The sequence below is a fragment of the Podarcis cretensis genome (assembly GCF_951804945.1).
Source record: "Podarcis cretensis genome assembly, chromosome: 3".
Taxonomy (NCBI): Eukaryota; Metazoa; Chordata; class Lepidosauria; order Squamata; family Lacertidae; genus Podarcis; species Podarcis cretensis.
The window spans coordinates 38299706-38327633 of NC_137172.1; the positions used below are offsets into that span (position 1 = coordinate 38299706).

General features: G+C 41.0%; 1 protein-coding gene across 2 annotated transcripts in view; it reads right to left on the minus strand.

Annotated features, from left to right (window-relative positions):
• The window catches only part of DNAH8 (dynein axonemal heavy chain 8), a 132955-nt gene that overhangs the window by 44660 nt on the left and 60367 nt on the right, over positions 1–27928 (minus strand). For both annotated transcript variants that reach the window (XM_079969134.1, XM_079969135.1), the window contains exons 45-69: positions 24658–24845; positions 23869–23955; positions 23617–23724; positions 22699–22833; positions 20748–20909; positions 19681–19927; positions 18680–18921; positions 18445–18585; positions 17977–18214; positions 16786–16928; positions 15868–16002; positions 15362–15484; positions 13759–13972; positions 11968–12077; positions 10621–10784; positions 10090–10282; positions 8402–8524; positions 6740–6870; positions 5412–5565; positions 4265–4429; positions 3409–3635; positions 2368–2486; positions 1668–1771; positions 899–1075; positions 197–364 (exon numbers count right to left, since the gene is read on the minus strand). In XM_079969134.1, coding sequence (XP_079825260.1) covers positions 197–364; positions 899–1075; positions 1668–1771; positions 2368–2486; positions 3409–3635; positions 4265–4429; positions 5412–5565; positions 6740–6870; positions 8402–8524; positions 10090–10282; positions 10621–10784; positions 11968–12077; positions 13759–13972; positions 15362–15484; positions 15868–16002; positions 16786–16928; positions 17977–18214; positions 18445–18585; positions 18680–18921; positions 19681–19927; positions 20748–20909; positions 22699–22833; positions 23617–23724; positions 23869–23955; positions 24658–24845 — 3998 coding nt within the window. The remainder of the gene's footprint in view (positions 1–196; positions 365–898; positions 1076–1667; positions 1772–2367; positions 2487–3408; positions 3636–4264; positions 4430–5411; positions 5566–6739; positions 6871–8401; positions 8525–10089; positions 10283–10620; positions 10785–11967; positions 12078–13758; positions 13973–15361; positions 15485–15867; positions 16003–16785; positions 16929–17976; positions 18215–18444; positions 18586–18679; positions 18922–19680; positions 19928–20747; positions 20910–22698; positions 22834–23616; positions 23725–23868; positions 23956–24657; positions 24846–27928) is intronic.

Here is a 27928-nt window from a genome sequence, read left to right on the forward strand (position 1 = left end):
TTGCATGTAATGCTCCTTTCAGGTGGTAGGCAGAGGTGATGTCATGTCTAAGCGCAGCGCATCTTACACTCATAGGAGAAGGGGAGCTCCCTTTCGTGGAAATAGAAATGCCTTCGGCTTAAACCAGGGTGCCACTAGATCCAAGCCATTGATTCCCCCACCCCCAGTATTGAAAGCATTTGGGAATGGGATTTACTTTCAGTGACTCGCTCCAAGATGGTTTCAAACAAGGCCTTTCTGGATCCATGGTAACTGAATCTATTTTCTTTTGGAATAGCAACAGACAGCAATCCATGATTCTCATGATAAGATGAGGTGGCTTGGCAAGCTTTCGAACCGTTGCAATATCTGCCGGTTTGATAGTCTGCAAAGGGAAAATTAAATTCATTTATTGCTTGGGCCAAATTTTATATGGACCCAGGGGAAACTTAGTACCCTGAATTTAACATCACATTTCTCTAAGCAAGAGACAAAATGAGGACTAATGGGACACTCAGCTTCCAACAGGGTCATCGGAAATTTAACTGAAGCACAGTTTTACCAGATTGCAGAAAGCTATAGTCAGCACAGACTTACAAACTACAGTATATTTCCTAAAACTGCCATAAATGGTGCACAGAGCATCTGAGATAAGGCAAGGTATTCAGCAATGAAAGAAATAAAAATTAGGAAACAATGTAGAACAACCCAAATAGCACAAATAAAAGACTATTTCAAGCCCTCTTAATGTTTAACAACTTTTCTAGCTTTGCACCTCCACTTTCAAAGATAGGTACTTGGCTGCACAGGCAGGCAGACAATGGTACATTATCTATATTGCACAATCCATGTATGATTGATTTCTTCATTTATAGTGGCTTCAAGAGAACTGTGAATATTCTATTACAACGTCACTTACATTCAAAGCAGCTTCAGCTTCTTCTAATGCTGGTCTAGCTGCCTCCAGCTTTGCCTCTGCTATTACTTTCTCTGAATCAATTTCATCTACAATCTTCTGTGCTTTGTCTTTTACACCTTGAACTTCATTTTTCACTTTGGCTGATGCCTCAGCACTTACTGTCACTTCTGCTAGCACCTATTATAAAATTTAAAAACATGCAGCAGGGTCATCCAGTTTGGAAGTTTACAATGGAAGAGAGCTATCAATGGTGAACGAAAGGTTTTACTTCCCCAAGCTCTTCATGAGCCATATCCACGTGACCCAGCTCATAATGGGCTTATCCCCACCTAGCCTCCCAGGGTTGGGTGGGTGGATCTGGCCCTTACACATTTAATTAATATGTTGACATCAATGATGCCATGCAATGCTAGCTTAGAATAAGGCCAATTATTCCTGCATTGCACATGGGTGATCCTAGCCAGTCAGGAATCATGCAATATCAGCGAGGGCAAACAAAACCTATTAAAAGCATTTTCCCTACATAGTTGGTGAGCTGTAAGGGAAAGGTGAGGAGGTGACTTTGGTGAGTGGTAGGGCGGTGGGGTCAGAAAGCAAAGCAAGCAGGGGCAACATATAATTAACTCACCAGTCCAGCAATGGGACAAGGATAGTGTTGCCATACACAAGATAGATTTCTCCTTTTCAAAACATTGGGTGTGGGGATGACAAAACCAGTGAACTCAGTCACTTTCCTTTATAAAATACTGTATTCTGGTATAAAACTTACTTTATCTGCTTTTACAGATGCCAGAGCCAGTTCCTTCTCTTTCACTGCCAACTCCTGGGAGAGTTTAGCAACAGATTCACTAGCTTCCATCAGCTTAGAAAGACCTACAAAAGGCATCAAAATTCAGAATAATTAAAAGTTATTTATGATGAGCAACAGTCAATGTTAATAGAGCCATTGAAATCAATGAATTTACTCTGAGTATGACTTAGTTGGCTATCACCCACATTATATGCAATGTTGATTTCATAGGAATTGGGCTGTCATTCCATCCCTCTATTCATTGTTTGCTGCCAAACCAGAAGTGAAACCTGTCTTTATAGACTAATTGGCATTTCTGTACAAAAAAGCAAAAAAGCTATGTCCTGGCAAAATCTGGGTCTAAGTTTGGTTTGTCAAAGGGAAAATAATTTCTAGTTTTATTATTTTTTTTAAGGAAATTTGAATGCATGGAGAAATCTCATGAAGACTTTTCTTTAGGTGGAAAACTTCTGAGGCAAGTCATACATATGTGTAGCTGGATCAAGAAGGGTGAATGGTGATTTTACTGCACCTCCTCTGCCCAGCAGTTCCCTGAAAAGACTCCACTGAGGGTCAGGGGACCCAGCTGAATGAGGTTGGCTTGGCTGTGGCGTGGGAGGACTGAGAGAGAAGAGGAGATTGTTGGCAGGGGCAATGAGCTGGAGTAATCTTATCTTACCTATGTGCATCCGCTCAGCCTGTTCATTAATGTTGGCTAGCTTCTCAGCATAAACATCTTTGTAGCCATTAATGAAAGAGAGGTAAGACTTGGGGGTGACATGAGCTCTTCTTCGGTATCTGGAACATGCAATGGGGATTGGTTCAAATACTCATGTTATCATCAGATACAATCCTAAACCCATGTTCATCTTCACTAGTACAATTATGTCAATGACAAAAGCCACAGATTTCACTTTCAGCTGTAATCGTAATGCATGTTAATGAGCTGCAGTAACGACTTTGAAATAAATAACTGCTCATCTCCCTGAAACCCAAGTAACCATGTTAGATATAATCTTCTGTTATATCTAGGTACAGAGGCAGTTAGATTCTAAGCTTATCTGTTTTCTCAAACAAGTGTTAAATATTTATTAAGAGGAATCCAAAGTTTAATGTACAGTGGTGCCCTGCAAGACGAACGCCTCGCAAGACGGAAAACCCGCTAGAAGAAAGGGTTTTCCGTTTTGGAGGCGCTTCGCAAAACGAATTTCCCTATGGGCCTGCTTCGCAAGACGAAAATGTCTTGCGAGTTCCTGCGGGTTCCCCCCCCCTTTCCCCCCTTTTCCTAAGCCGCTAAGCCGCTTATCAGCTGATCCGCTGATAAGCCGCTTAACAGCTGATCGCTAAAAGCCGCTAAACTGCTAATAGCGCTAATCCGCTAAGCTGTCAATGGGCTTGCTTCGCAAGATGAAAAAACCGCTATACGAAGAGCTTCACAGAATTTCGTCTTGCGAGGCACCACTGTAATTGAAAATGGGGGGGGGGGTTTTCTTAAATTTTCATATAAAAGTACAAAATTTACATATTGCATCTTTCATACAACAGTTATAACTGAGAAACCGAATCCATAGCTGGTTTAACTAATTTTGTTTGTTTTTTTGTTTTGTTTTTTTTTTTTAAAAAAAATACATTATATGTATATAAAATAATCTATAAAAAATACATATTCCAGTGCCAAATGTTATCATTAAAGAATTACTACATATGTTTCAAACGCTACCTTTGGAAATAATTATCGCAGCTTTCTGAAACTAGATCATGAAAGATGCCCATAGTTTCCACAACTTGGGCTTTAACTTCAGGAGAACAGACAATGTTAAAATCTGACAGGAAATAATGTGATACAGCAACAAGGGCTTCCTTAGGCCACTGAGTAAACCAGTCCATGGTGCAGCCAGATATAAGGCCAGGAAATTTCAAAGAACGTGCACGGAACTTTTCACCAACCTACCAAGAATAACAAAAAATAATAATTATTATAATAATTAATTTTATCAGTCATATGCACAACTAAATGCAGAGGCTGAGATCTGGAATTTTAAAAGTATTTCCGCATCTGGGGAGGGGGGAGTAAATATATACAAAAAATACTCATACGTTCTTTTATAAGTTTGATATTATTATTCTAATACATTTCTGTGTTTTTTCCTTGTTTCCTTTTATTTGCATCACTTTATTTCTTTATAATTGAAACTTTTCAATAAAAACGGGGGGGGGGGGAACGACCATTTTTGCATCTAAGGTCTCATATCTTAAGCTGCAAGCCATTTCATAACTACTTTCCCTTCCCTACAGGGTAGTATGGAGCCTTCCTCGTCACCAACTTCAAAATTAACATACATAGGACATAGCTGCCTGTTCCAGTTTTGTAGACCACATACAGAAATGGAATTGTTAGTAGAACAATTACTATGAGCTAGACTGCTGAGCCAAACTTGCAGGATTTGTCTTTAAAGAGAATGTTTGCCATAAAAATATTATTTTTCACATTTAAATACATAGTCTTGAATGGGGGAGGAATTATCATAAGCAAATATGTCCAAGGAAGGTAGATATGATTTTTAAAGAAAACTCACTGGAGAAAAGCAGAGAACAACATGAAGATTTTTCTTCGATCTTGATATAAAATATTCATAAAGATTATCAAAAGTTGGAGGAACTCGTGGTAGTTCTTTTTTCATTACAGATATCAATCCTTGGGTTATTTCATCCATTTCATCCCGAGCAAATAAATTGGAGATCTTAGCAGAGCAGAGCCAAGGAAAAATGAAAATTCAGTTATGTATTTATAATGCAGTTTTATAAACTACAGATCTATGTTTCCTTTCCAAAACTGTCTAATAGTTAAGCCTTTAGCTATGCAGGCCAAAGACTATCTTCTTTCCTTACTTGAAGAGATGTACTCTAATCCAATGGACCATGTTTAGAGCAGCTGGGACCATGAATGTGGAGCCTTTGTTTGGCAAGCAAGGGTGCGCAGGGGAGAGGAAACTGAATCTAGCCCTCTGCTCCTTCTCCAGAGCAACTGATTGTAGGATTTTAGCTCTTTTTTAAAGGGCCTTGTGCACATAAATCTGGTTGTTGGGTCAAAGATAGGACCTGTGCATACAACACATCATTGTGCATACAGTGCTTGAAATTCCACAGAGTTCTCACTCCAACAAAAATAATAACATTTCCACAACTTTTATATAATCCATGGGAAACATGCAAGAATATAGACCCCAAGAAATACAGCGGCCAATGTGCCAAGATTCTGAACGTCTGTGGCTAGTTACTTGCCCACCCCATAAATTACTAAGAAAGTCAAAGGTGAACAAAATAATAATTTCATTTAAAGTTTATCCCTGAAAACTAGTTGTGGGTTCAGCCCACTTCCCAAAAATCTCTTTGCTCCTGCCTCGTCAAGGGACATGGGCTGATGCCCAGCCCAGTACCTGCATGATCCCAGAAATAAATTAGTAATTTCATTTAAAATCGATCCCTGAATTGTAACTTTATTTTTAAAAATATTTTTCAAGATTTACATCTCTGCTAGCAGTAGCTCATGTGGGACCCCCCAGGTGTTGACTTCCAGCATCCCTGACTATCAACCTGATCGTGCTGGTTGGAGCTGATGTGAGTTGCAGTCAAACCTACCTTGAGCTTTTGAAATAGAAGGACAAGCAAAACATCTAACAGTCATCATAGCAACACAGCTGCAAAAGCCTCTGAAATGCTAACCTCTCCAGAAGAAAGCAGGTTATTAAGAAATTCCAGAAACGCTTCATCTTTTATTTCGTTATCTGTGAAAATAAATGTTATTCCTTTTCCTTCTGCACCAGCAACTCTGTATAAAAGCTTTAGATCATCTGTCAGATTGCTCACATTGTATGATCTAGGAAGCAAAAATGAAAAGGACAGAAAGCTTAACATACAGTACTGATTCATCACCCACTAACTTCGGAAAAGTAGGCTACATCACTGAAGCCAGCAGAGAGGGGAAACAAGAGCTAACTGAGCAAAGACTGCCCCTTTTAGGAGAGGCATCATTGTGTAAATATATTGCATAGTGAGCATGCCACTTCTTAAAAATGCATTTAAAACACACATTTCAAAATGAAGCAAACAGCAAAACAACTTAAGCCATTTTAAGAAATCAAAAACACCACCTTTCACAAGACCCTTAAATTCCTCTGGCCAGAATCAAGGGAGAGTGCAATTACCAGTTTGTGTTCCCCGTGTTTCTTAATTAACCCAGATTTGTCAGGCCATCACCTCATTCGTTAGTGACAAATGGGAGTGGCCATTTCAAGGACTGCAATTCAGCTTCAACAACCCTCAAAACGACTAGTAACTGCAGCAGAGTGTGTGCTTGCCTCCCCCCCTTTTTGGGGGGGCTCAAAACAATTTTGAAAGCTAGTGACTTTGCCATTCCTCTCAGAGCAGGGGAACCGAAAGCGGCTTTAAAAGTGTTTTGAAAAAAGAAAAAAGGAATGAAAGGAAAGCGAGAAAACCCCCTGCCATAATTGTAAACACTCTCTCCTCCCATCGCGCCACCCTGATTGTACCATCTGCACTGCCTTTAGAGTGGCATACTATGGGGCATGGAGGTGCCATAACCAGGTAAAGTGGAAACCCCAACACATGTAGGGGAACTTCTGGAGCCAAACTATTATTTCAACATTATCAATCTCTTCAGTAACTGATGAATTTCGATACAACTTTGTTGAGCACAAAATTGTCTACATTATATCCTCATAGACCAGGCATGGCCAAACTTGGCCCTCCAGATGTGTTGGAACTACAACTAGCTAACCAGTGGTCAGGGATGATGGGAATTGTAGTCCCAAAACTGGAGGCCCAAGTTTGGCCATGCCTGTTATAGACCACAGGATCAGTGACATCATGTACACATGAATATGCCAAGCTATCTTTATGATGGCCATCTAGCCATGAATCTCATCTTCTATATTCTCATATAATGGTGTATATATACAAACAGTAGCTTCTAATTATATAGGGAAAATAGCACATCATCAACCACTTATTTGAAATGTATTTTTTCTCACCGCGTTAAAGTTATCTGAAATATTTTATATCCAGCTATAAAAGAGGCTAGCCTGGAAAGACTCTGTTTTCCGGAACCACCGACTCCTACAAGTAAAGCATTCCCACATGCTGTACGAATTATTCGTGAAATCTGCATTACAAAAAAGGGGGGAGGAGATTATCTACTTAATTCGTTATGCAAAGTCAACAAAGTTAAATAATTATCCAAAAATATTTTTGTAATAAGCTTTTATAAAAGAGCCATTGAATGGTGCATAGTTTAATAAATCTTCCTAATATTCTAGATTCCCTACCCCTCTCCACCAATTCCATAGATGCTACTTATACAAGGGCAGCATATTTTAATATGGCATGTAATTTTGGCAAAAAATATATATCCAATGACAACAGAATTCTCTCTTACATGGTGCTCCAGCATGTTGTTGTTGTTTTTTGAAAGGAGCATCAACTGCATTTTTGAGGTAATCAGCCAATGTCCTTCTTTAAATACCACCTGCTTCAAAGGTGAAGCTTTCATCTTCAAGGCTTTCCCAGTTACAGAATGCCCTTTTCCAGAGCAGTACAAGCTGAGGACAACTTTGTTTTCTTTTCAGTTCCTTGCAAAAACTTTCCCCCCATTCACCCAGACTTTTGAAAACTGTTTTACTACCTTTAAACTATCTGACTATAAAATTATTCTTCTATCTGTTGCTTGTTTTATTTGTGTTGCTTGTTATTTACTTGTTGCTTTCAAGTTTTGAAAAATGTCTCGAGACACTGATAAAAGGAAGTTCATAATGTTTTGATAAAATAAGGGCGCGGCCCTAACCCTAGACTCACTGGGATGAGCAAGTTAGGATGTGGTGGATCCCCAACTCACCTGGCTGGTTTCTGGCTTAAGACCCAACTCAGTCACATGTATGCTGACCCAAATCCCTCCTCCCAGCTCACTTGGGGCTTGGACAGTTGAGCTGAACTTGGTGGCTCTTAAGCCATGAATGAAGGGCACTCTAGGGGAATAGCAGGGACAGGACCAGAGGTGGGGATTTAGACTGAATCCTAAACCCATTCAGCTCAGTCACATGACCTGGCAACCTGGTGTAAGTTACGCAGGCAAAAGGATGGTGTAACACAAATTGGATTTTAAAAGTTTGTTTCTCCACTGCCAGGAGTAGTTCCGCTCCTGAATGGAGTTTGGATCTGCTGTAGCTATATGCTGTGTGCTGTATGCTATAAGCTGACTTAATCTAAAATGGCATAATTTTTGCTGGCTCCCCATATTTAGAATTGCTTCCTAAGGGAGCAGTCTTATGCCCCACTGCTGAAAAGGAAGGTCCTCCATTAGTGTAACGAGAGACCTTCCTGGTGTTACGGCAAAATGCTCCAATGCTGCTCCACCAGTGACGGGTCCAGAAATGGGAATTTTGGCAGCCATGGATCTGAAGTTTTCTATACCCTCCCCACTGCCATTCTCCCAGCATGACCTAGCTGTGGAGTAGTAAATTCCTTCTCACTGGAGTGAGTCAATGGAAGGAGTGGGACAGGCTAAAAGGGAAAAATAAAGCCACCATTCCTATCTTTTTTCCTGGCTGTGAGCTGGTAGTTGCTCTGTCATGACTCCCCCTCCCCCCACCAGTGCAGGAAATGAAATGAAGATTATAACTTTAAATAAGCATTCAGACCTTAACAAGATGTGTTATAGCATCTTTGAAAAAAACCAAATCCAGGAATCCACCTCTGACAGCTTCGTTATACTGCTTCTGATAGTACTGCAGTTTGTCAGATAAGAAGTCAAGAGATGGAATCTAAAAAAGAAGAAAATAAGGATAGCTTTCCCCCCTAAAAAAATAGTTTCAATAAATTAATGTAAAAGCATTTTTAAAAATATGAATAAAAGAAAATCATATGTCTTTGAAAAATGTCCTTAAGGGTTTACCAGAGGTGTAGGTATATGTATTCCCCAGGACTGACTTAACTCGTGGGCAGTTCCGTATCTGAGAAGTGTTTATGTTGTTTATTCCACTAATGGTGGGCTATTTAGCCCAAGCAGTAGCTGCATATAACAGTGGATTGCCTCTAGATTTAGTTTTCTACTTCTTTTGTATGATCATTTCTAATACACACACAAATGGTTTTGGCAACTGCTCCTGCAGACAACTGCTGCAATAGGTTCAACTTCCTATAGCCATACTTATGAAAATACTGTTTATTAATTGTGTTAATCAAACACAAATGAATATGAAAAGCTACCAGTCACCCTCAAGCTTGTGATCTGTTTTTGATGTGGTTCCCAGTGCCTTGCCTATCCTGATCTACAATATTCTGCTATCTACCATACAGAGCATCAGTTTTACTCAATTTATTTAATAAAAAAATTCCTTCCAATAGCACCTTAGAGACCAACTAAGTTTGTTATTGGTATGAGCTTTCGTGTGCATGCATAAAAAGCTCATACCAATAACAAACTAAGTTGGTTTCTAAGGTGCTACTGGAAGGAATTTTTTTTATTTTGTTTTGGCTATGGCAGACCAACATGGCTACCTACCTCAATTTATTTAGTTTGACTTATACCCCACTTTTCAACAAGAGTCTTTAAAGCAGCTAAAAACCTGTTATGAAATGCAACAAAAACACCCAGAACCACATGCTACAAAATGAAACAACCAGCCTCACAGGGAAGGAGCTAACATTCTCCCGTATTCTTCCCCACAGGGCAACTGTTGTAAGTCGGTTTAAGTGGGGCAGGTGGGCAATTGTCTGACTGGTGCAGCCCCTGATATTGTCTTTGCCTGTGTCCCACAACGTCTTCTTCATTTCAGCAGGGCAGTTGGTGTCTGTTGGCCCTATGTGGGTGCAGGAGGAAAAAGTCTGAGTGCAGGAAGTCCCAGTGTTGCCCCTGCCTGCCCTCCTCACCCTTGTTGCATTCCATTACAGGCAAATAAAAAAAGCAGCATAATACGTCTTTCTCATCCCCTCCCCACCCCCTGATTCATCCGGTTCTAACTCTGAATTTCCTCTAGCAATAATCCACAATATTAGCAACATTTGGGATTATTTATAGTCAAGAGTAGGGAACATTTTTCAGCCCAAAGGCTGCATTCCCTCATGGTCAGACTTCCACAGTCCAAAGGCATTCAGTCCAAGTACATTTATAAAGCTAAAGCACTCCAGGAGAGGACATAGCAGGGCCAGTAAGTGAGGGACATGGCCTATGGACAGTCTTTGGGGTCAGAGAGGCTTGGAGGCCTGCATTTGATCCTGGAGCCTAAGAGTCCCCATGTCGGTCCTTGTATAGGTATCCATTACAGATCTGAGCATGCTATTGTTGGAACCCAATAACGGAGGGGTTTGAAATTAAGTAAATAAATACCAATTCATAAATTTTTGGTGCTTCAAACACAAAATCTTCAGGCTCTTCACCAGTTGGCTCAGGCATATCCCGTAAAAAATCAACAAGATATGGTTCTTCTTCAATTATTGGTACCAGTTCTGAATCTACATGTTCTTCAATAACTCTAGAAAAGTTTCTTTCAAACCAAGCTTCATCTTCTTCACAAACAAATCTAGAAGACACAATTCAGGTATGATGAATAGAAAGTTTCCGCTGTAGAAGAGTGAAAAGATGGCTAAAGATTTATGTGGGTGTGAGTGTACCTCAGCTGTGGATTAGATCTACTTTATATTTTGGGAAATTGATTCTCCGTTCGTCCTCTACAGGTTCAGCAGCCTCTTGAGATATTGTCACCAAACTCAGCACAAGGGTTCCCAAGGTGGGGGTGAAAGGCTTCATCACTGCTTGGGTGCCGGAAGCCATTTTGAATCAAGATGGCTGAACACGTCACACTGGCATGACTTCATCTCAGTGTTTGTAATTCTTCAGTAAATAATATAATGATCATACCTGTCAGCAATTACTCTCGTGCATTCGTGTTTAAATAGCGACAGGAGAGTCCTGAGGTCCGTACATTCTTCTGATTTTATAGTTAACATTCCTTGCCAAATTCTGGAAAGATCTCTCAGATTGAAGATGTAATGAAATTTGGATGGTGTGGGCAACATTTTCACCTAAAGCAAAAGCATATGAACAGGCATAAAAAAATAAAACAGGGCCTGCACTGAGGTCTACAGGTTTGTTTTGTTTTTTAAATGGCAAACCTCATAAGGGCAGTAAAGGGACTTTATTTTACTGTATTACGCACCTCACATTTCCTTCCATTACCTCATAGTGGCATACATGGTACCCCCACCTAATTTTATCCTTGCAATAATCCTGAGGTAGGTTAGGCTGAAAGTTGTTGATTGGCCCAAGGTCACTCTGAACTTCACAGCTGAGTGGGGATTTGAACCCTAGTCTCCAGGGTCTCTGTACAACACTATAGCAACTACACCTCAATGGATCTCCAACTACCAACCATCAATGAGCCAGAGGCACTTGGAATCTTGAGTTGTGAAAGGATCTAGTAGGGTTCTCCTCACCTCTGCATTCACAGGATAAATGATACCTGGAGCATAGATCCTTCTGGCAGGGAGTAGGAAATGAAGCCAGCAATAAACACTGTGAACATGCACTTGTTTATATAACAGAAAGGACCATTTGTGTCCCTCCATGTGCTGTTCAACTCCAGCATTCACCAGGCCTAGCCAGCATGGCCAATAGCTGGGAATGATGTGAGCTGGAATCCAGCAACACCTAGAAAGTGATATGTTTTTCATGCATTTGGGCTAATCTGAAGCTTCCCTTGGGTGATTCCATGCAGAATGTGGGACAACTTCTTCATGAGTTTCAGATGACGGTTCAAAGCAGCCCTACAACACTCACACTAAAAACAAGCAAAATAAGAGAGTGGCTTGAGCGGAAACTGCCTGCCTCTTTGATTGTGGCTGATGGGAATTTTGAGGTCAAGAATTCCAATTCAATATGCAAGTTCTAGTTTTGCAACCACAATTTCCCATTAAAACGTGATCAGAAGAAATGACTGAATATTAGCTCCAGGCTGTATGTTATTTTCAGCGTTGATTCCTGCATCGCATGACTCTTGGGGTCCCTGCCAACTCTACAATTCTATGATCTGCTCATCTAGAACCAAGAATGGATGCATGGATAGTTTCTGCCCCAGTCAACTCCATTCCTTCCAACCATGGAAACCTTACAGAACCTATACACTACAGGCAATATATGAGCAGATTTTAATCCTGTGTTAAACCCATAAATAGGGAATATTTTTCAAATAATTATGTTCATCTTTACCTTAGTCCACTGCCACAAGATTCTGCCTGCTGACACTAATTTTGGTATCATTTCACATACTTCAGGCTTGAAATGTCTACATGAATGAAAGTATCCACAGCCAATTATCCCTGAAAAATAACGGTATATTGATAACCTTAACATGGGTATATATTCTCATGAAGGGCTGAACGCTAAACATACATCTCCAGGAACAATCTACAGCTGTACATAACTTTAGACAAGTCAATAGCTACTGTTTTGATGCAAGAGAAATCAAAGAGAAGCCAAGCATTTCATTGCATCAGTTTCTTGCAGCATGTATGTGTTTGTAATCTTCACTGGTCTCTTCTTTGGTTGTATGGTATTACTAACACTAAGTTCAGCTGATGGATTGATTTGATTACAAAATGCAGCAGAGCAATGATACGGCTTCAGAAAGAAGGAAGATACTAAGCAGTGGACATTATAAATGACTTATGTTATAACTTATTGTACAAGCAAAAATCTAGCTCATAACGAATTATTTAATGTAGAAATGTGCTTATGGTAGTGGCACTATATCTCTAGAACATTTATTTTCACTAATAAGTTTTAGGTGCCTTTCTAGAATGTAAAACAGAAATTTAATAACAAATTAGTGGAAAAAAATAGTTTGAGGTGACAAGCTTTTGATTTTTGACTGCCTTTTTGTATGTGTTTATATTTCCCATTATGGGACGCAGGTGGCGCTGTGGGTTAAAGCCTCAGCGCCTAGGGCTTGCCGATCGAAAGGTCGGCGGTTCGAATCCCTGCGGCGGGGTGCGCTCCCGCTGCTCGGTCCCAGCGCCTGCCAACCTAGCAGTTCGAAAGCACCTCCGGGTGCAAGTAGATAAATAGGGACCGCTTACCAGCGGGAAGGTAAACGGCGTTTCCGTGTGCGGCTCTGGCTCGCCAGAGCAGCGATGTCACGCTGGCCACGTGACCCGGAAGTGTCTCCGGACAGCGCTGGCCCCTGGCCTCTTAAGTGAGATGGGCGCACAACCCCAGAGTCTGTCAAGACTGGCCCGTACGGGCAGGGGTACCTTTACCTTTACCTATATTTCCCATTACGTATCAGACAGGCGCCATCTCTAGTGTTGTGTCAGTGCCTGTTGAAGACCCTCTGTCTTTCAATGTAACTTTTAAGTGTTTATCCCAGTCTTTATCTGTGTTGGACTTGAAACAGTCTTTTTATACAAAACTGATGAACAGATGGGCAATGAAAGCAGATGGTACAAGCCCTTAAGACTGCCAAGAGAGTTAACCTATACTTCAAGGCTGGGAGGGTGAGCTCTCGCCCCCATCTACTACTTTGTGGTCTGACGATCTCACTGCCCTGACTACTTTTGAACATAAATCTCACAATCACAGATCTCATTTTGATACCTATTTGAACAAATAGACATATGTAGAAATTGTTTGTATACATGAAATTAGATAGATAGCTTTGAGATGTTTCATAGGATGCAACAGAGTAGAAATGAATAAATATTAAAATATATTTTATGTTGTGAACACTCCAGTGCTACTATCTTGAAGGAAGAACGTAGCATAAAACCTATATAACAAATAAATATGTTAATACTTTTCTGTTTGCCTAGGCATTCAAATGATTTTATACAGAATGGCCTTAACTGTAGTTTTATGTCACGTCTGTAATACTTAAGTCATTGTTTTTTAGAATCTCTGTTGCTTTAAGAAAGAGAGAAAGGAATTTACATTCTACACAGGGGCAACCTAGACAATTAATATAAAACGAATTCAATTTGAAAGTACTAGAAAAACATATACCAAAGATTTTGTCTATGGATGCATTGGTTGGCAGAGTGCAGTTAAAAACCGTAAACTGCCTTTTTAAGCGCTGTGGGATATCATTTCGACCGCCTCCTGGGTGAATCATTGCTGCTATTAACTGCACATCAACAATCGTAGTAAAATCTCCAGGTTTATCCAAACTGTACATTCCTTCCATTTCCATCATCTGCCTCACTATTTCATTTGTTACCTATGGAATTAATAGAAGAAATGTTAACCATTCATTGAAAACAAAATACCAGAGATATACCCCTGCTAATTTAGCCAAATAATTTGTTACTTTATCCTAGACATAGGGTAAAGTATGAAATATGCTACACTTGACAATGTCTATGCTTTTGTCCTATTTAAATCAATAAAATTTACATGGTGCTTAAATTTCTGTTGGCTGAATCAGGCCATGTTGCATCTGAGGTGGTCAGTGTTAGCAAAAAAAATGCTAACAGTTCATATACATTAAGGCAACCTAGGATGATTCAGTCCCAAAAATGCACCTGCACCCAGATCGGATCCAGATGTGATGGGCAGTCAGGGTTCATTTGTCCTTTGCTGGTACCTAACCCTTTAAGTTGGCCCTAATCCACACTACCAGGCACCAACCTCTGAATCAGTACAGTGGTACCTCTGGTTACGAACTTAATTCGTTCTGAAGGTCCGTTCTTAACCTGAAACCATTCTTAATATGAGGTACCACTTTAGCTAATGGCGTTTCCTACTGCCGCCCCGCTGCTGGCGCGATTTCTGTCCTCATCCTGAGGTAAAGTTCTTAACCCAAGGTACTACTTCCGGGTTAGCGGAGTCTGTAACCTGAAATGTAGTAAGCCGAGGTAGATTCAAATTACAAAAAAGGCAATTGCAACCATCATTAGAAATAACTTTATGACTGTCGCCAGGAGGCTCCACATGTGGAGAAGAAGGGTGGACATTCTCCATCAGCTTTCTGATGGTGGAGAAGGAGCCTGGTCGCTGTGCCTTAGGAAGAATGAAGGGAGGGGAGACAGGGAGGGTATAGAAAGCCTCAGAGAGAAGGACAAAACCCAGTGAAGACACAGGGAACAGGCTGGGTAAGCTGGATGCCTAACTGAGGCTCTTCTACAGAGGTTGGGGAGATATGGTCCTTGCTTCCCTGTGGGGAGCCTTCCGTATGTTGTTTCCCTAAGCCCCATTGGGCATGACTGAACAGGGAGTACCAACAGCTGCTAGCCTCCCCCTCTAACCCACCCACTCGTGCTCCTTTGGGGAGGCATAGGAGCCCTGGATTTAAGCCTGCCCAAGGCACCGAAGTTCAATACTCTTCTTTGGGAAGAGCCTTCCATGGAATACTGAGGCAGCTCTGGGCTTTGGGGAGACTGTTCCTGGGGTTTGGGGCTTCCTCCTGGGGTCACTGGGCTAGGTTGACTTGGGCACTCTGAAGAGCACCATCCCCCCCTTTTTTGACCCCTATGCCATCGAAGGCATGGAACATGCACCCTTTGATGTGCCCTTTCCCCAAGGTCACAGTACACCAGGTTTTTACTGACAACATTACAGAGCGAAACAGTACTTAACGATATTACTATGCCCCATTTTATAACTCTACCTGATCTCCCCATTCGTTAATAATTGGCATGTTAATATCATCAATGAATATTGTCATTTTTCTGCCGTTTGGCGGTCCATAGGTACTTCCCATCCGTTTGTCCACATAACTTTCTATTGTCCTCTTAACAATTAAAGAACACAAAAAGAAGGGGGAAATATTGTAAGTGACCGTCAAAGTAGTTTACAAATCCTTGGTTTTTTTGTTTGTTTGTTTTTAAAAAACATTCTTAAAATGTGTTTTCCAATTTATGTAAGTTCTCAGATAAGTTCCCAAATAACTTGGGAGCATGAATATTGTTGGAACTTGGTGTTAAAAACAGAGAACGAGATCAGGGTTTGCATTCATTCATTCATTCATTCATTCATTCATTCATTCATTCTTATCCTTTTTCCCCTCCCCTCAAAACCAGGGCTAAAGGCAGCTACACTTAAGATTATTGCAAAGCATTTTAAATATTTCTGCAAACACATCATGTAGAACTGATTATCAGACCTACAGCTTACCTGAAACATTCCAGGTTCTGTTGCTGAGGAAAAGTTTAAACATTTTGATAAATGTTCTTCAGGATCGTACTTTTTTAAATAACCTTTAATCATTACAGTCTTTGCTGTTCCTTGTTCACCAATAAGCAACACTGCCTACAACAACGTTATGACAATTTATTATCAGGCTGGTATAATAAAGCTAATTCACTGCACAAAAATGGTTTGAAACAGAATTTTTAATATAATTATGTTGGTTTTCTTTCTAATCTACTCTTTACTTTCACATTCTATTCAGGCTTCAGCCCTTAACAAAATATAAATGGCAAAAATCAATACATTTTTATGGGAACGAAAAGGGGAAGGAAGGACTCCACAATCCCTTTGCTCATTGCTAACTCCTTTTTGAAACAATAATTGCTAAATCATCATTCAGTTAGGATTGGATCTGGTCATTTTCAATTGAGAGTTGTGACTGCTTAAGTTTTATTTATTTATTGTTGCTGCTGCCAAAATTGGGGGTGGGGTTAAGTTGGGGGGGAACTGCTTGAGGGGAGGGCAAATCTGAACACCAAACCAATTAGCCACCCCTGCCCTATAAGTCATTGTTTGGGGTTAGACCTATATTGAGCAAAAGGCCACATATTCAATAGGGGTTTCCCTGTCCCCTCCTCCCTACTGCAAACCCCAGAATAGCCACCGCTGAAGTTAGGAGATGGCATGAGATGGGTCGCAGGGGCTGCATTAGGGCAGGTTTTTGGTTGTTGTTTTTTTTAAATCAAGCAGAGGCACATTTTCTGTGTCTACAATAGTCTGTGTTTGTGTTGTTGCTGTTAATCACAGACACAAAAGGACATATATATATATAATAAGGTAGTTTGGGCATAAAAAGACATTGCCATTACCTACTCACACTCTGCAAAGAAAATATGCACTTACTTTGTGTTGTTTTGCTATGGTATCCATTAAAAACTGGGTTCTGACATTGTCAACATTTGGAACCAGAATAGATGCATATTCAGGAACACTGTCTGTTGGATAAACATATTCCTGAACTTTTTTATTCCAATGATCCCAGTCACCTAAAAGTAGCAAAACAATGGAGGAAGAGCTCTAATTATTTCACTTCTTTTACCAGCAACTTCCTAGGGGACAAGGGATGACACAGAACCCATTGGACCTATTCTACATGGGATCAAAAGACATGGTGAATTAAAAGAAGCCAACATCTTTTCTCATACTATTATGCTCAGTCACATGAATCTCCAGAGTGTTATCACACAGGTGATTTTGAGTCACTGGTGGATTCAGAATAAAGTTCATTCGCTCCGTAGTGATCACTGTAAGGAAGAATGGCAAGAAATAAAAGGAAAGCTTTATACTCCCTAATTCTGCTTCTTTTAGGAAAGAAGTCTTAACAATCAAAACTCAGCCATTACCGAGCTGAGCTCATCCATTGAACACTAGAGCCCTATTCAGGCATTCAGATTACTGACATGTAAATAATTGCATGCACACACGCAAGAGAGAGGGAGCAGGTTTATACTGCTAATCTTCCCCCCCCCCCCCATGCCACACTCCAGCACATAATCTTGCCCTCTTTACAGCTCTTTGTGAGTTAGAAGGCCAAGGTCTGAAGTAGGGCTGGCATGAAATGATGCAGAGGAATCTGCAAGCTTCTGTCAAAATTCTGTTATGTTTCAGAGACGAGAAAGAATTTTGGAAGAGTCGAAACTCAGAGCGCTAACAGTATCAGTAGCCACCATTTTATTTATTTACTTATTTCAGTTGTGTTTCGGGGAAATCAAAATGACCTTCCCCTGTTGCTGCCACCTCTCACTGATGCAGAGGAATTCTGTTCCTGGTCCCCGCATGCATCAGCAGAGTGCACATAAGCTCACCCCACCCTCTTCCAGGTCCAAAAGGACCTGCGCGTCGCCCTGTACAGAGCCACCATCTCACCTTAGCTGTATTTCAGTTCATTAGTCCTCATTCATTATTACATATTCATTATGGCCAAATATAAATGCCTTTCTTTGGAAGTTTAGTAACATGCTGGAAAGAACATCTCCAGTACTGGAGGTTTGTGCACTTAATTATTAAAGAGCATTGCACTGCTTTTTCACTTACCATAATCAGCAACGTAATACTCATACATTGTCTCTGAAGCACCTTTAGGAATTTGTGGCAAATCTATTTTGCTTTCATGGCTTCTTAAAAAGGCTTCCAGCTTTTCCCTGCTTTCCAGTTCTAAGAGGGAACCTAAACTCCACATCAGGCCAAACACAAATAATTTGTGAAGATGGGCCAAGCATGCAATACCACCTTCTTCCTTTGATGGTATCAAGCCTTCCAAAAGATTGATGGACTGGAAATATTTTTAAAAGGAAGAAAATGTTACACAATGTTTAACTTTCTTAATCAAACTTAAATACAATTTTCACTTAAATTTCACTTCATCTCCGAGAAAAACTGCAATTTTACATCTATGGTTCTTAATGTTTTCCCAAAGATTGTCAGGAAGCAAGATTTCTATGCTTATTTCTTTAGAGGCAATCATGCACTGCTGTATGAACTGAGACAACAGTAACTATATACCTGCATGATATAGTTACACTCTAGAAGCTCCATTTTTGGACCAAGGTTTAATTTCATGTATGTATATGCGTCTTCAAACACTTTATCATATAAACCTAGCAGCACATCAGCTTCTTGTGTAGTACGAGTCTTTAGCCAACCCTGTAAAAAAGTCAGAAAAACAAGTTTACATTTTTAAAGAAACCCACACTATTTAAAAGAAAAAGAAAATTTGATCATCCCTGCAAAAGTGTACCTGCAATATTGGTCTCCAGCTTAGTGCAGAAGAACTGATATACACCATGCCCATTCTAGAAACTGTAGCAGGAGATGCATTTTCAATATTGTGAACTTCAAAGAGCAACTTGCAAGTAGGAGACATTGGAATTCGATCACCATTTGCTAAAGTGAGAGTCTTATTATCATCTAACACTGAATTCAGATTCTCAATCCAAATTGCATCTACTGGGCCATCTAAAACCAGAAAAATATTCTCGCCTGGAAACAAGGAGATATGGCTGAAATATGGAGGCTAACATTGAATAACAACAACGACAACAATTACAGGGAGGGTGCTTGTGGTTTAGATATTGAGGAGCATCAAAATGTGATTTTCTCATCTGCTAGCTGAAATGACATAGCTCAGCGAAGGCTACACCACTGAGAGTGTTCCAATTGTGAGTTCCAGTTCTTAATTTAAGGCTGCACTGCACATCTTTAAGCACTATAAAAATCAATGTGTCTCAAGCCTTAAATTGGAATAAATCTGCAGCATTGTCCCCATGAAATTTCACTAGACATTTTTTTAAGAGTAAGGGTAGTATCCAATGATGTAATTCCATTAGGATTTCAGTTTTCACAGTGTAACTTCTCTTCTCCTCTCCTCTCCTCTCCTCTCCTCTCCTTATGCACCTCCCACTGTCTCAAAATCTGCTCTGGTGGGCAGGGGAAATATCCAGAATTACGGGACATGCAGAAAGAGAAGAGCGGGAGGGAATTCCATTGCACAGCCAGACCTCCTTGTGCTAGTGGAACTACTTGGTTGGATATTGCCCTAAGATTATTGCAGTTTTATATTAAACGAATATATGGTTTCTCAAGTTATCTTAATTACTTACTCAAGTTATCTTAATTATCTTTACTAGAACAGAGACCAATTAGTGCAGCTGCAAACAGAAGATCCTTTTCAGCGGTACGCTGAGAGATGATAATCACATTCCCATATGCACTATATAGAACACACTATAGCTGGCATACCCTTTTTAGCCTTAAGTGTTTTTCTCCACAGTGTGGAAAAGATTCCATCTGTCCAGTCATTTGTTGCTGTATCCAGTTTACCAAACATCTGAGGCGCAGTAATAGCTTTTGGGTTCATACGCATTTCTCTGTGAGGATATCCACACTCCGTCATTGCCCTCATCAACATAGTTATAACAGTTGTTTTCCCAGATCCACTTGGCCCAAGTGTCATCAACCCATGGCGTACTTTGGAAGTTTCGTACAACTAAAACAGGGAGGGAGAAAAAAGTGTGTCCAAATCAGAAATAACTATTAGGATTATCTGTGTTCTTATTGAGCTTGTTTTCCTAAGGACTTCCTCCTAAGCAAAGCAGGGAGGGAATGGGTATGTTTACCCGGGACTAGGCAAGGCAATTGCCATGAGAAAAACAGTTAAGGTTAAATCTAGGTAGTGCTTGGGGACATTTATACAAACTCAATTCTCTGTATCTGTATGTGGTGTACTAGATCTTACAAGAGATTTTAATATTTGCTGAAGTCAATTAGAAACTGCATTGGTAGAGAAGAAGGAATATTTTGAACCATGAGCTGTTGGCTTATGCACCAGGCCCTCCTTCAGGAGAGAGAGAGAGAGAGAGAGAGAGAGAGAGAGAGAGAGATGCTATTGCCATCAAATAACAGGCAGTATACGTCAATACCATGAAAAATATGAAAGGTTCCATGTGGAACGTCCTCCCTTCAGATGTCAAGGAGACAAAGAACTACACAACGTTTAGAAGACATCTGAAGGCAGCCCTGTATCGGAAAGTTTTTTAATGTTTGATGATGTTTTTATATATGCTGTAAGCCGCCCAGAGTGGCTAGGGAAAGCACTAGGGTGGGGTATAATAATCATTATCATCACTGCTTCTGGATAATAATGCACAACTATATGCACACCGCAAGTTACATAATGTGATACTTGGGTTGTTATTGGAGGCGAGGAGGGATCCTCTGAGACAGCTGGAATGTGGAAAATGTGATTTAGAGCAAAAATTCACATCTGTAGGTTCTGCAGTTTAAGTTTACGAGGTATACTGTAATACCTGGACAAGCTTAAGATTCCAAGGTGGATGGTTAATCAGTCCTGCCTCTTCAACCTGATTTGCAACGGCTGCCTGAAGGTCAACATATGTATTGCTGTCCAATACCAACCCCGGAAAGAGATCGTTTATAAGACTAAGAAAAAGGGGTTCATCTTCATCTACCTGAAAAAACAAACAAATAAACTAAACACAGTAATTGATGGATTTGTAGAGATGGTCACTGATCCAGATAAAATTAGTCATGCCTCCCAATGAAAGAAATAGGACTTGCAATGGTTATGAAAAACTTGTTGTTGTTGTTGTTTAGTCATTTAGTCGTGTCCGACTCTTCGTGACCCCGTGGACCAGAGCACGCCAGGCACTCCTGTCTTCCCCTGCCTCCTGTAGTTTTGTCAAACTCATTGTGCTGGTCCAGGGGGGAGGTTACCGTGGGGCGAGGTCCAGGACCTGAGTTGAGGGTTGGCAGACAGTCCTCCTCGGGTAAAGCGGGGTCCACAGCGAGAAGCCGGGCAAGGACAGGAACTCTGGGGGAACAGGACTGGATGCTGGCCGAAACAGCTCTTCAACGACGTTGCTCCTGCAACCTGGGACCGGGCTGACTGGCCTTTATCTTCTCTGAGGCCAGGGGCGGTCCCGGCCCCCAGGAGACCCGCCTCTCCTGGCCTTAAGGCGAGCTCTCCTCCTGGGAGAAACCAGTTCCCTTCGCCTCTCTGCCCTGAGCCTCTGCAGTTCAGGAGAGGCTGAAGGGTTACTGGACCCAGGGGGAGACTCACCTGTAGGCACTGAGTCCTCAACCACCTCCAGAGCAAGAGTGGATTCACCTGGTGCCTGCTCCTGAGGATCCGGCACAGGTGCAGGTGCTTCAGAATCAAGGCCCTGCCCTAGTTCAGCCGGCCCTGGAGGCGGGGACTCCTGTGCAGGCTGGGATTCCTCCGGTTCAGCCTCTGAATCGGATTCCCAGGCCATCACACTCATGTTTGTAGCTTCGAGAACACTGTCCAACCATCTCGTCCTCTGTCGTCCCCTTCTCCTTGTGCCCTCCATCGTTCCCAACATCAGGGTCTTTTCCAGGGAGTCTTCTCTTCTCATGAGGTGGCCAAAGTATTGGAGCCTCAGCTTCACGATCTGTCCTTCCTGATTTCCTTAAGAATGGATAGGTTTGATCTTCTTGCAGTCCATGGGACTCTCAAGAGTCTCCTCCAGCACCAGAATTCAAAAGCATCAATTCTTTGGCGATCAGCCTTCTTTATGGTCCAGCTCTCACTTCCATACATCACTACTGGGAAAACCATGACTTTAACTATATGGACTTTTATTGGCAAGGTGTGAAAAACTACTTCCACTGAAATCAGTGGGTTTTAAGCATTATTAATTTACTTTAGGTAAAAGAAATAAAGCAGTAGAGTTTCACTCTTAATGACGTAAGACACACAGGAACCTGCCTTATACTGAGTAAGGCCCCTGGTCCATCTAGCTGAGTATGGTCTACACTGACTGGCAGCAGCTCACCAGGATTTCAGACAGGGCTCTCTCCCAGCCCTGCCTGGAGAAGATGCTGGGGACTAAACCTGGAACTTTATTCATGCACAGCAGATGCTCTGCCACTGAGCTACAGCTCTCCTCCCGAATTAGTCTTTTTTATTTGACTGCTTACAAAATTCAAAAGCCTATTTAAATAACAGAGTAAGTATAATCTGTGTTCACGAAAGTGCTTATAGAAAAGTGTTTGTGCGTTTCTGTTCTTTTATTTATAAACTCAATTCTGTCTAGTAGCTGTACAGAGTGGAGTGTTTTATACTCAATGAATGTGCACCATGCCTAAAGATTTAAAATTAGTTTTAGAACATGAGGAATATTTGAAACACATCTGAAACAGCAGCAATAAGAGAAAAATACATAGTAGCCACATTGTAAAGTATCCTCTGAAAACCTTAAATGGATGGGTTCTTACAAGTTTAGAGAGGTTCATGTCCCTTAGTCCTCTCATGACAGTACTCATTTCGCTGTCGTCGGGCCTTGCCCTCTTCTGAGATCCAAGAGTCCTCAACACTGAAAGGATATTTCTCAAGCCGAAGTCATAGTGAACCTAAAAATGAAAGCGACAAATGCTACAAACAGTAACAGGGCCAGAACAGTGTGCTGAGCCGTAATTTTTCTAAAATGCAAAAACTCAAAATCCTAACCAGAGAAATTAAGAGAATGTACCAGAGCACTTTAATGTAATATGTTGAAATTGGATGTTCATTGAGAAAAGACACATTTTGTATGTAAAAGGTATACAAAACAAAAGCAAGAGCGACATTTTGTGGTGAAAGGGGGCAACCAAACACTTTGAGGAAGGTCCCCACCAGGGCACGCTCTGAGGAAACCTGGGGAGGTTCTGGGTACTTCTGAGGCCAGAGGCAGTGACACAGCTGACAATATGGAATGTAGCTTTTCATCCCTGAACATAGAGTCCAGAGATAATGTGGAGTGCGATGGTCACTCAAATGGTTACCTACTGTATGGTTTATCAAAGAGCAAATACTTCACAATATCCTGAAGGCATAAAACTTGATCACTATAATATCACATATGCTAGTCGTGTCAGGGTATAATCCTGTGGTAGGTCCAGGAAGTCTGGGCACGAAGAATGTCAGCCATCACAGACCAGCTCTGGTCAGAGAAGTGGCATCCAGCAAATAAGTCCCTTTGCAGAAATAGGCCACAGCAGTTAATAAAATATGCTATGGCCCCTACAAAGGTGTTTAGGTCAGGATAACAAGTAAGAATTCTGGGGAACGAAGAGGTCCTGTTTCACTACTCTTTGTTAGCTATGTACCACTCATTGGTCTACAGCTATTGCACTATGTTGGTGGTGCAATATTACCTGCTTGGTAAGCTGCTCTTCACAAAGCTTATACAGAACAAAGAATTTCTGAGCCAGTATGACATTCTCAATAAAGCCACAGCTTGCAAGTTTCACTCTCATGATTATCTGAAAAAAAATAGCAAATTATTAAGAATTTTATTAATATTAGAATATTTTAAATAACAGAAAGAACAAAGAGGAATGCATTTTTTTTTATTTTGTAAAGGTATGCAGCTGAGAGATATGTTGCCTAGGAGTGAGAAATAGTACCTGTCTATCTGGAACCATCATTGCAACAGTTCTGAATTGGATTTTTAGGTTTTCTGGAAGCTCTTGGCGTCCAGCATACCCAGGATTCTGCAAATAAACACAAAATTTAGGGTAATTTTGTTCAGAGTATTTGGCACATGTCTCAACTTATGTGCACAATTGTGATTTAGGGTATGCATCTATATTCTCTTTGAATTCAATTATTTATTATCAAGATTTGCGTCTTGCCCTTTACCCTAAGATCACAAGGAAAATTACCACAGGAGAAGAACAAATTATAAACCAAACATGGAACATAAATATAAATTTGAGATAGCTATAGCTATAGCTATATGTGGCTTTTTTCAGCTGGAACTCACTGGAACTCAGTTCTGGCACCTCTCAGGTGGGCACCATTGCCATTATAAGAGAAAGAGGGAGACATTCATGGTGAGTTCCAGCACCCCTGTTTCTAGAAAAATAGTGCATGCTCTCACTCTCTCTCTCCTCACAGAGAGAGGAATATATATACACACAGGTATATATATTCCTCATCTCTCTTCCTGCTTTCTATAACTTCTTACCTGACAAAGAGTTCTGGAGAACTCAAACGTTTCCCACAATTTTCGTGACATTTGTGTTTATCCTAATTACGGTATTATAAATTTAATGTTTTCAAATATATTGCTCTGTTAGACAAAGTAATTAACCACAAAGGTAATTTATTTTCAAGTATATTGCAAAACAAAAATATGATTGATTTTCTCTCATCAATAAATTAAAAATGTGTACTTAACGTAATAAATTTACCATTGTCAGAAAAATTCCAAACTCTGGGTTTAAATCTACAACATCTCCATCGGAAAATATGAACTGTTTTTTCCTTTCTTTTCTTGCTGTCAAAATGATATAAATTTGTTGAGCTGCTACTGACAACACCGGTAATTCAATTCTGTTAAATTCATCAAAGCATCCCCAGGAGCCAGACTGTGCAAGTCCTAAAAGAGGAAAATGGTTTTATTTTTTTACCCTGATTATATCCTTTCTGTGGTTAAATTTTTTATTCTTCTATGTTGCCTGGGCAAGATCTCTCTTCCAGAGCTATATGCAGAGAAGAAACCTCAAAAGACTGCTTCTGGGTATGTACTGATGTTGTAGAAAAGTGATGGCAAACCATCTGCTGGCGTCACCCACTGTCAGCATGTATTTGGAAGGCCATTTGTATGGTGTCTGCAAGCAACAGCGCTTGCTCAAACATACCGTTTAAAATGTTAACTTTCCCCAATATATACCGGTACATACATACATCTGTCAAAGACGCGAATGGGAAGAAAAGAGTGTGCACGCTCACCAAGAGCATATCATACCAATTCTTACAACTTTCCTGGGCATAGCTGTCAACTTTTCCCTTTTTTAAAGGGAAATTTCCTTATTCCGAATAGGATTCCTCGCAAGAAAAGGGAGAAGTTGACAGCTATGTTCCTGGGCAGCTGCAGTATTCATAAGGAAAGAACTTTTAAGAAAATTAATGGTTTCTCAGGCCCAAAGCTTCGTAAGAGTGATGTCAGTGTCAGAATTCAGGCTCGGTCAGAGGTATGTGCCTATCTCTCCAGGCACCGGCTGAATTCTTTTGACCTCCCTCCGGCGACTCCCGGCAGGAAATACACACGAGGTCCGTTCCGGCGATTTTCCTCAGGCTGTGAGGAAAACACACCAACTGCTCTCCTCCTCCCTGCTCTCCAGCATATCCCCAGGGAGGGGAAGCAGACACAGACAGAAAATGAATCTACATGTTTTTATTCCTGTCTTTCACTTCAGTACAGAGAAAAACATGTCTGCTCTCTTCAACAAACAGAGAGAAACTCTAAACTCCACCCATGTACATCCTGTACAGGTCATATGACACACACACTGAGCTAACATCCGGTGCTCAGTACAGAATGGACTGCCCCTTTGTTTCCATGGCAACAGTCACATACATCCTGTCTGGCTTTGCAGCCACAAGCAGCTGACTGAGCTGCTGGCGCCTTTGCTTGCTGCAGCATTGCTGCTTTAGAATAACAGTCAGAATACCAAATCCCGACTACTCAATTCAGCAATTTATTTTGCATGCACAATTGCTACAGCCCTCATACAAAAGCCTTTTTAGCCATCTCAGTGTTGGGGCCATGACATTTAGATCAGTCCTGTACTTCTCCAGAAATCCACAGTGGGTACGCCAGCCTTTGCCAACCTGGCATTCCAATATGAAACGCTTTCTTGTACATGCTACAGGTGTAGAATTTGTTTTTCTTAACTTTTGCATGGTAATGTAATCTTTCTTCTCTTATCTTTTAAACACAAGTATCAAAGTCAAAGCTAAGACCATTTTAAAAAATGAATTACTCCTTAGGGGAAAAAAAATTAGGGCAGTACGTTTCTAATTATGAAACAAGTAACTGTTTATTACCATTACAATTTGCTGTAGTACAGTATACTATATTGCAAATATATTTTAATTTCATATTACATTCGGCTTGCATCTTACAAACTGTTATTACATTTCTTAACTCAGTCTCCCATAAAAACTATTATTCTACCTTGCAATTTCCCCTTATCAGATATTGACAGGCCAATCCTGCACATGTTTACTCAAGAGTAAGTCCCACTAAATTGGGCTTGCTCCCAAGTAAATTCTTGAATTGAATCTCTTTCCCTTGATTCCTCTTTGCTGCATTCAGGCTGTAAACTCCACAAGGCAGGAACCTTGCAGCTCCATCAACATCTACTCAAGAACTACCACTGAGTTCATCGAGGCTTACTCTCATAAAATTGGGAAGAGGAATTGAATATTGTTCTTATATTCCAATTTAAGAATTTTTAAAACACACAGGTTTCTGTTAGGAAGATTGGTATGCACTTAACTCCAGATGTTGCTGGACTATGTATTTTGCGGTTTTATATTCTGATTTTAAAATGTGAACTGCCCTAAGTCCTGCAGGTATAGGATGGTATATAAATTAAATTAAATTAAATTAAATTAAACAAACAAACAAACAAACAAACAAACAAACAAACTACAGCTCCCACAATTGCTGATCATTGGCCATATTGGCTGAGGCTCAAGGGGGTGCAGAACAGGGAAGCAGTTTCAGAAGCAGGGTTGGGAGGGTGAAAAGAGGGCTTAGAAGTTGCACAGGGTAGGCTTCCGGGTTGGCGCCATCGCCGAATGGCGGACTCCCTCCGAGCTCCGGAGGGAGTCTGCTCGGCAGGGGCTGGGTTCTACCGCGCCGGCGATGCGGGGACCCTCAAAAACCATGGGCGCTGAAACCCATGGGCATGGTGACTCGGCGGGCACCGTTTGCGGCCCCCCCGACCACGCGAAGGAGCCTTTTTAAAGGCTGAGGAGCGGGTGACGGGGGGGTGGTGGTGGTGCTGTGAGTCCTCCGCTTCCCCTGCCGAGCGAAGCCGCATGCCATTTGGCGGAGAGCGCTGACTTCTTCCATTGAAAATCTGGATTTAAAAGAATAACCCGTGAGTAATTGGAATTTGGATTAAAAAGGGGAATAAATTTTTTCTTAAATTCGGAGCGAGCGGGGGAGGTATAAAAAGGAAGTCAACCTCCCCCCTGTTGTAGAGGAGCTAAAGCAAAGGACCTGACAACTAAGATCGAGTGCAACCTTTTTTTTTTTTTTTTTTTTTGATAAAGATATTAATTTCGCGATGGAAAACTATAAGCTGGGCTGGAGGAGAAGAGTGGATTGTGAATTAAAATACAACCCCCCCCCCCCCCGGAAACCCCGGGAGCGATCCGTGAGAGCGCCTCGAGAGGAGAAATAGAGGTTTTGACAGCTGTCAAAGGAGCTGCCAAAACTGAAGAACAAAAAGAGAACTTTGTTACGAGGACTTTGCTGGTTACATTTGTTATAAATTGGATATAAACTGTTTAAAACAAGGAATAATAAGTTACTTTGACTGGTGGGTGAGATCGGGAATGAAACTGAGTTACTATAATCCCTCTAGAGGAGCTGTGGGTTATTACAAGTATCGCTGGCATGGAATTTGAATCGGACTTTTTATCTCCTGGGAAACTGCAGAAATG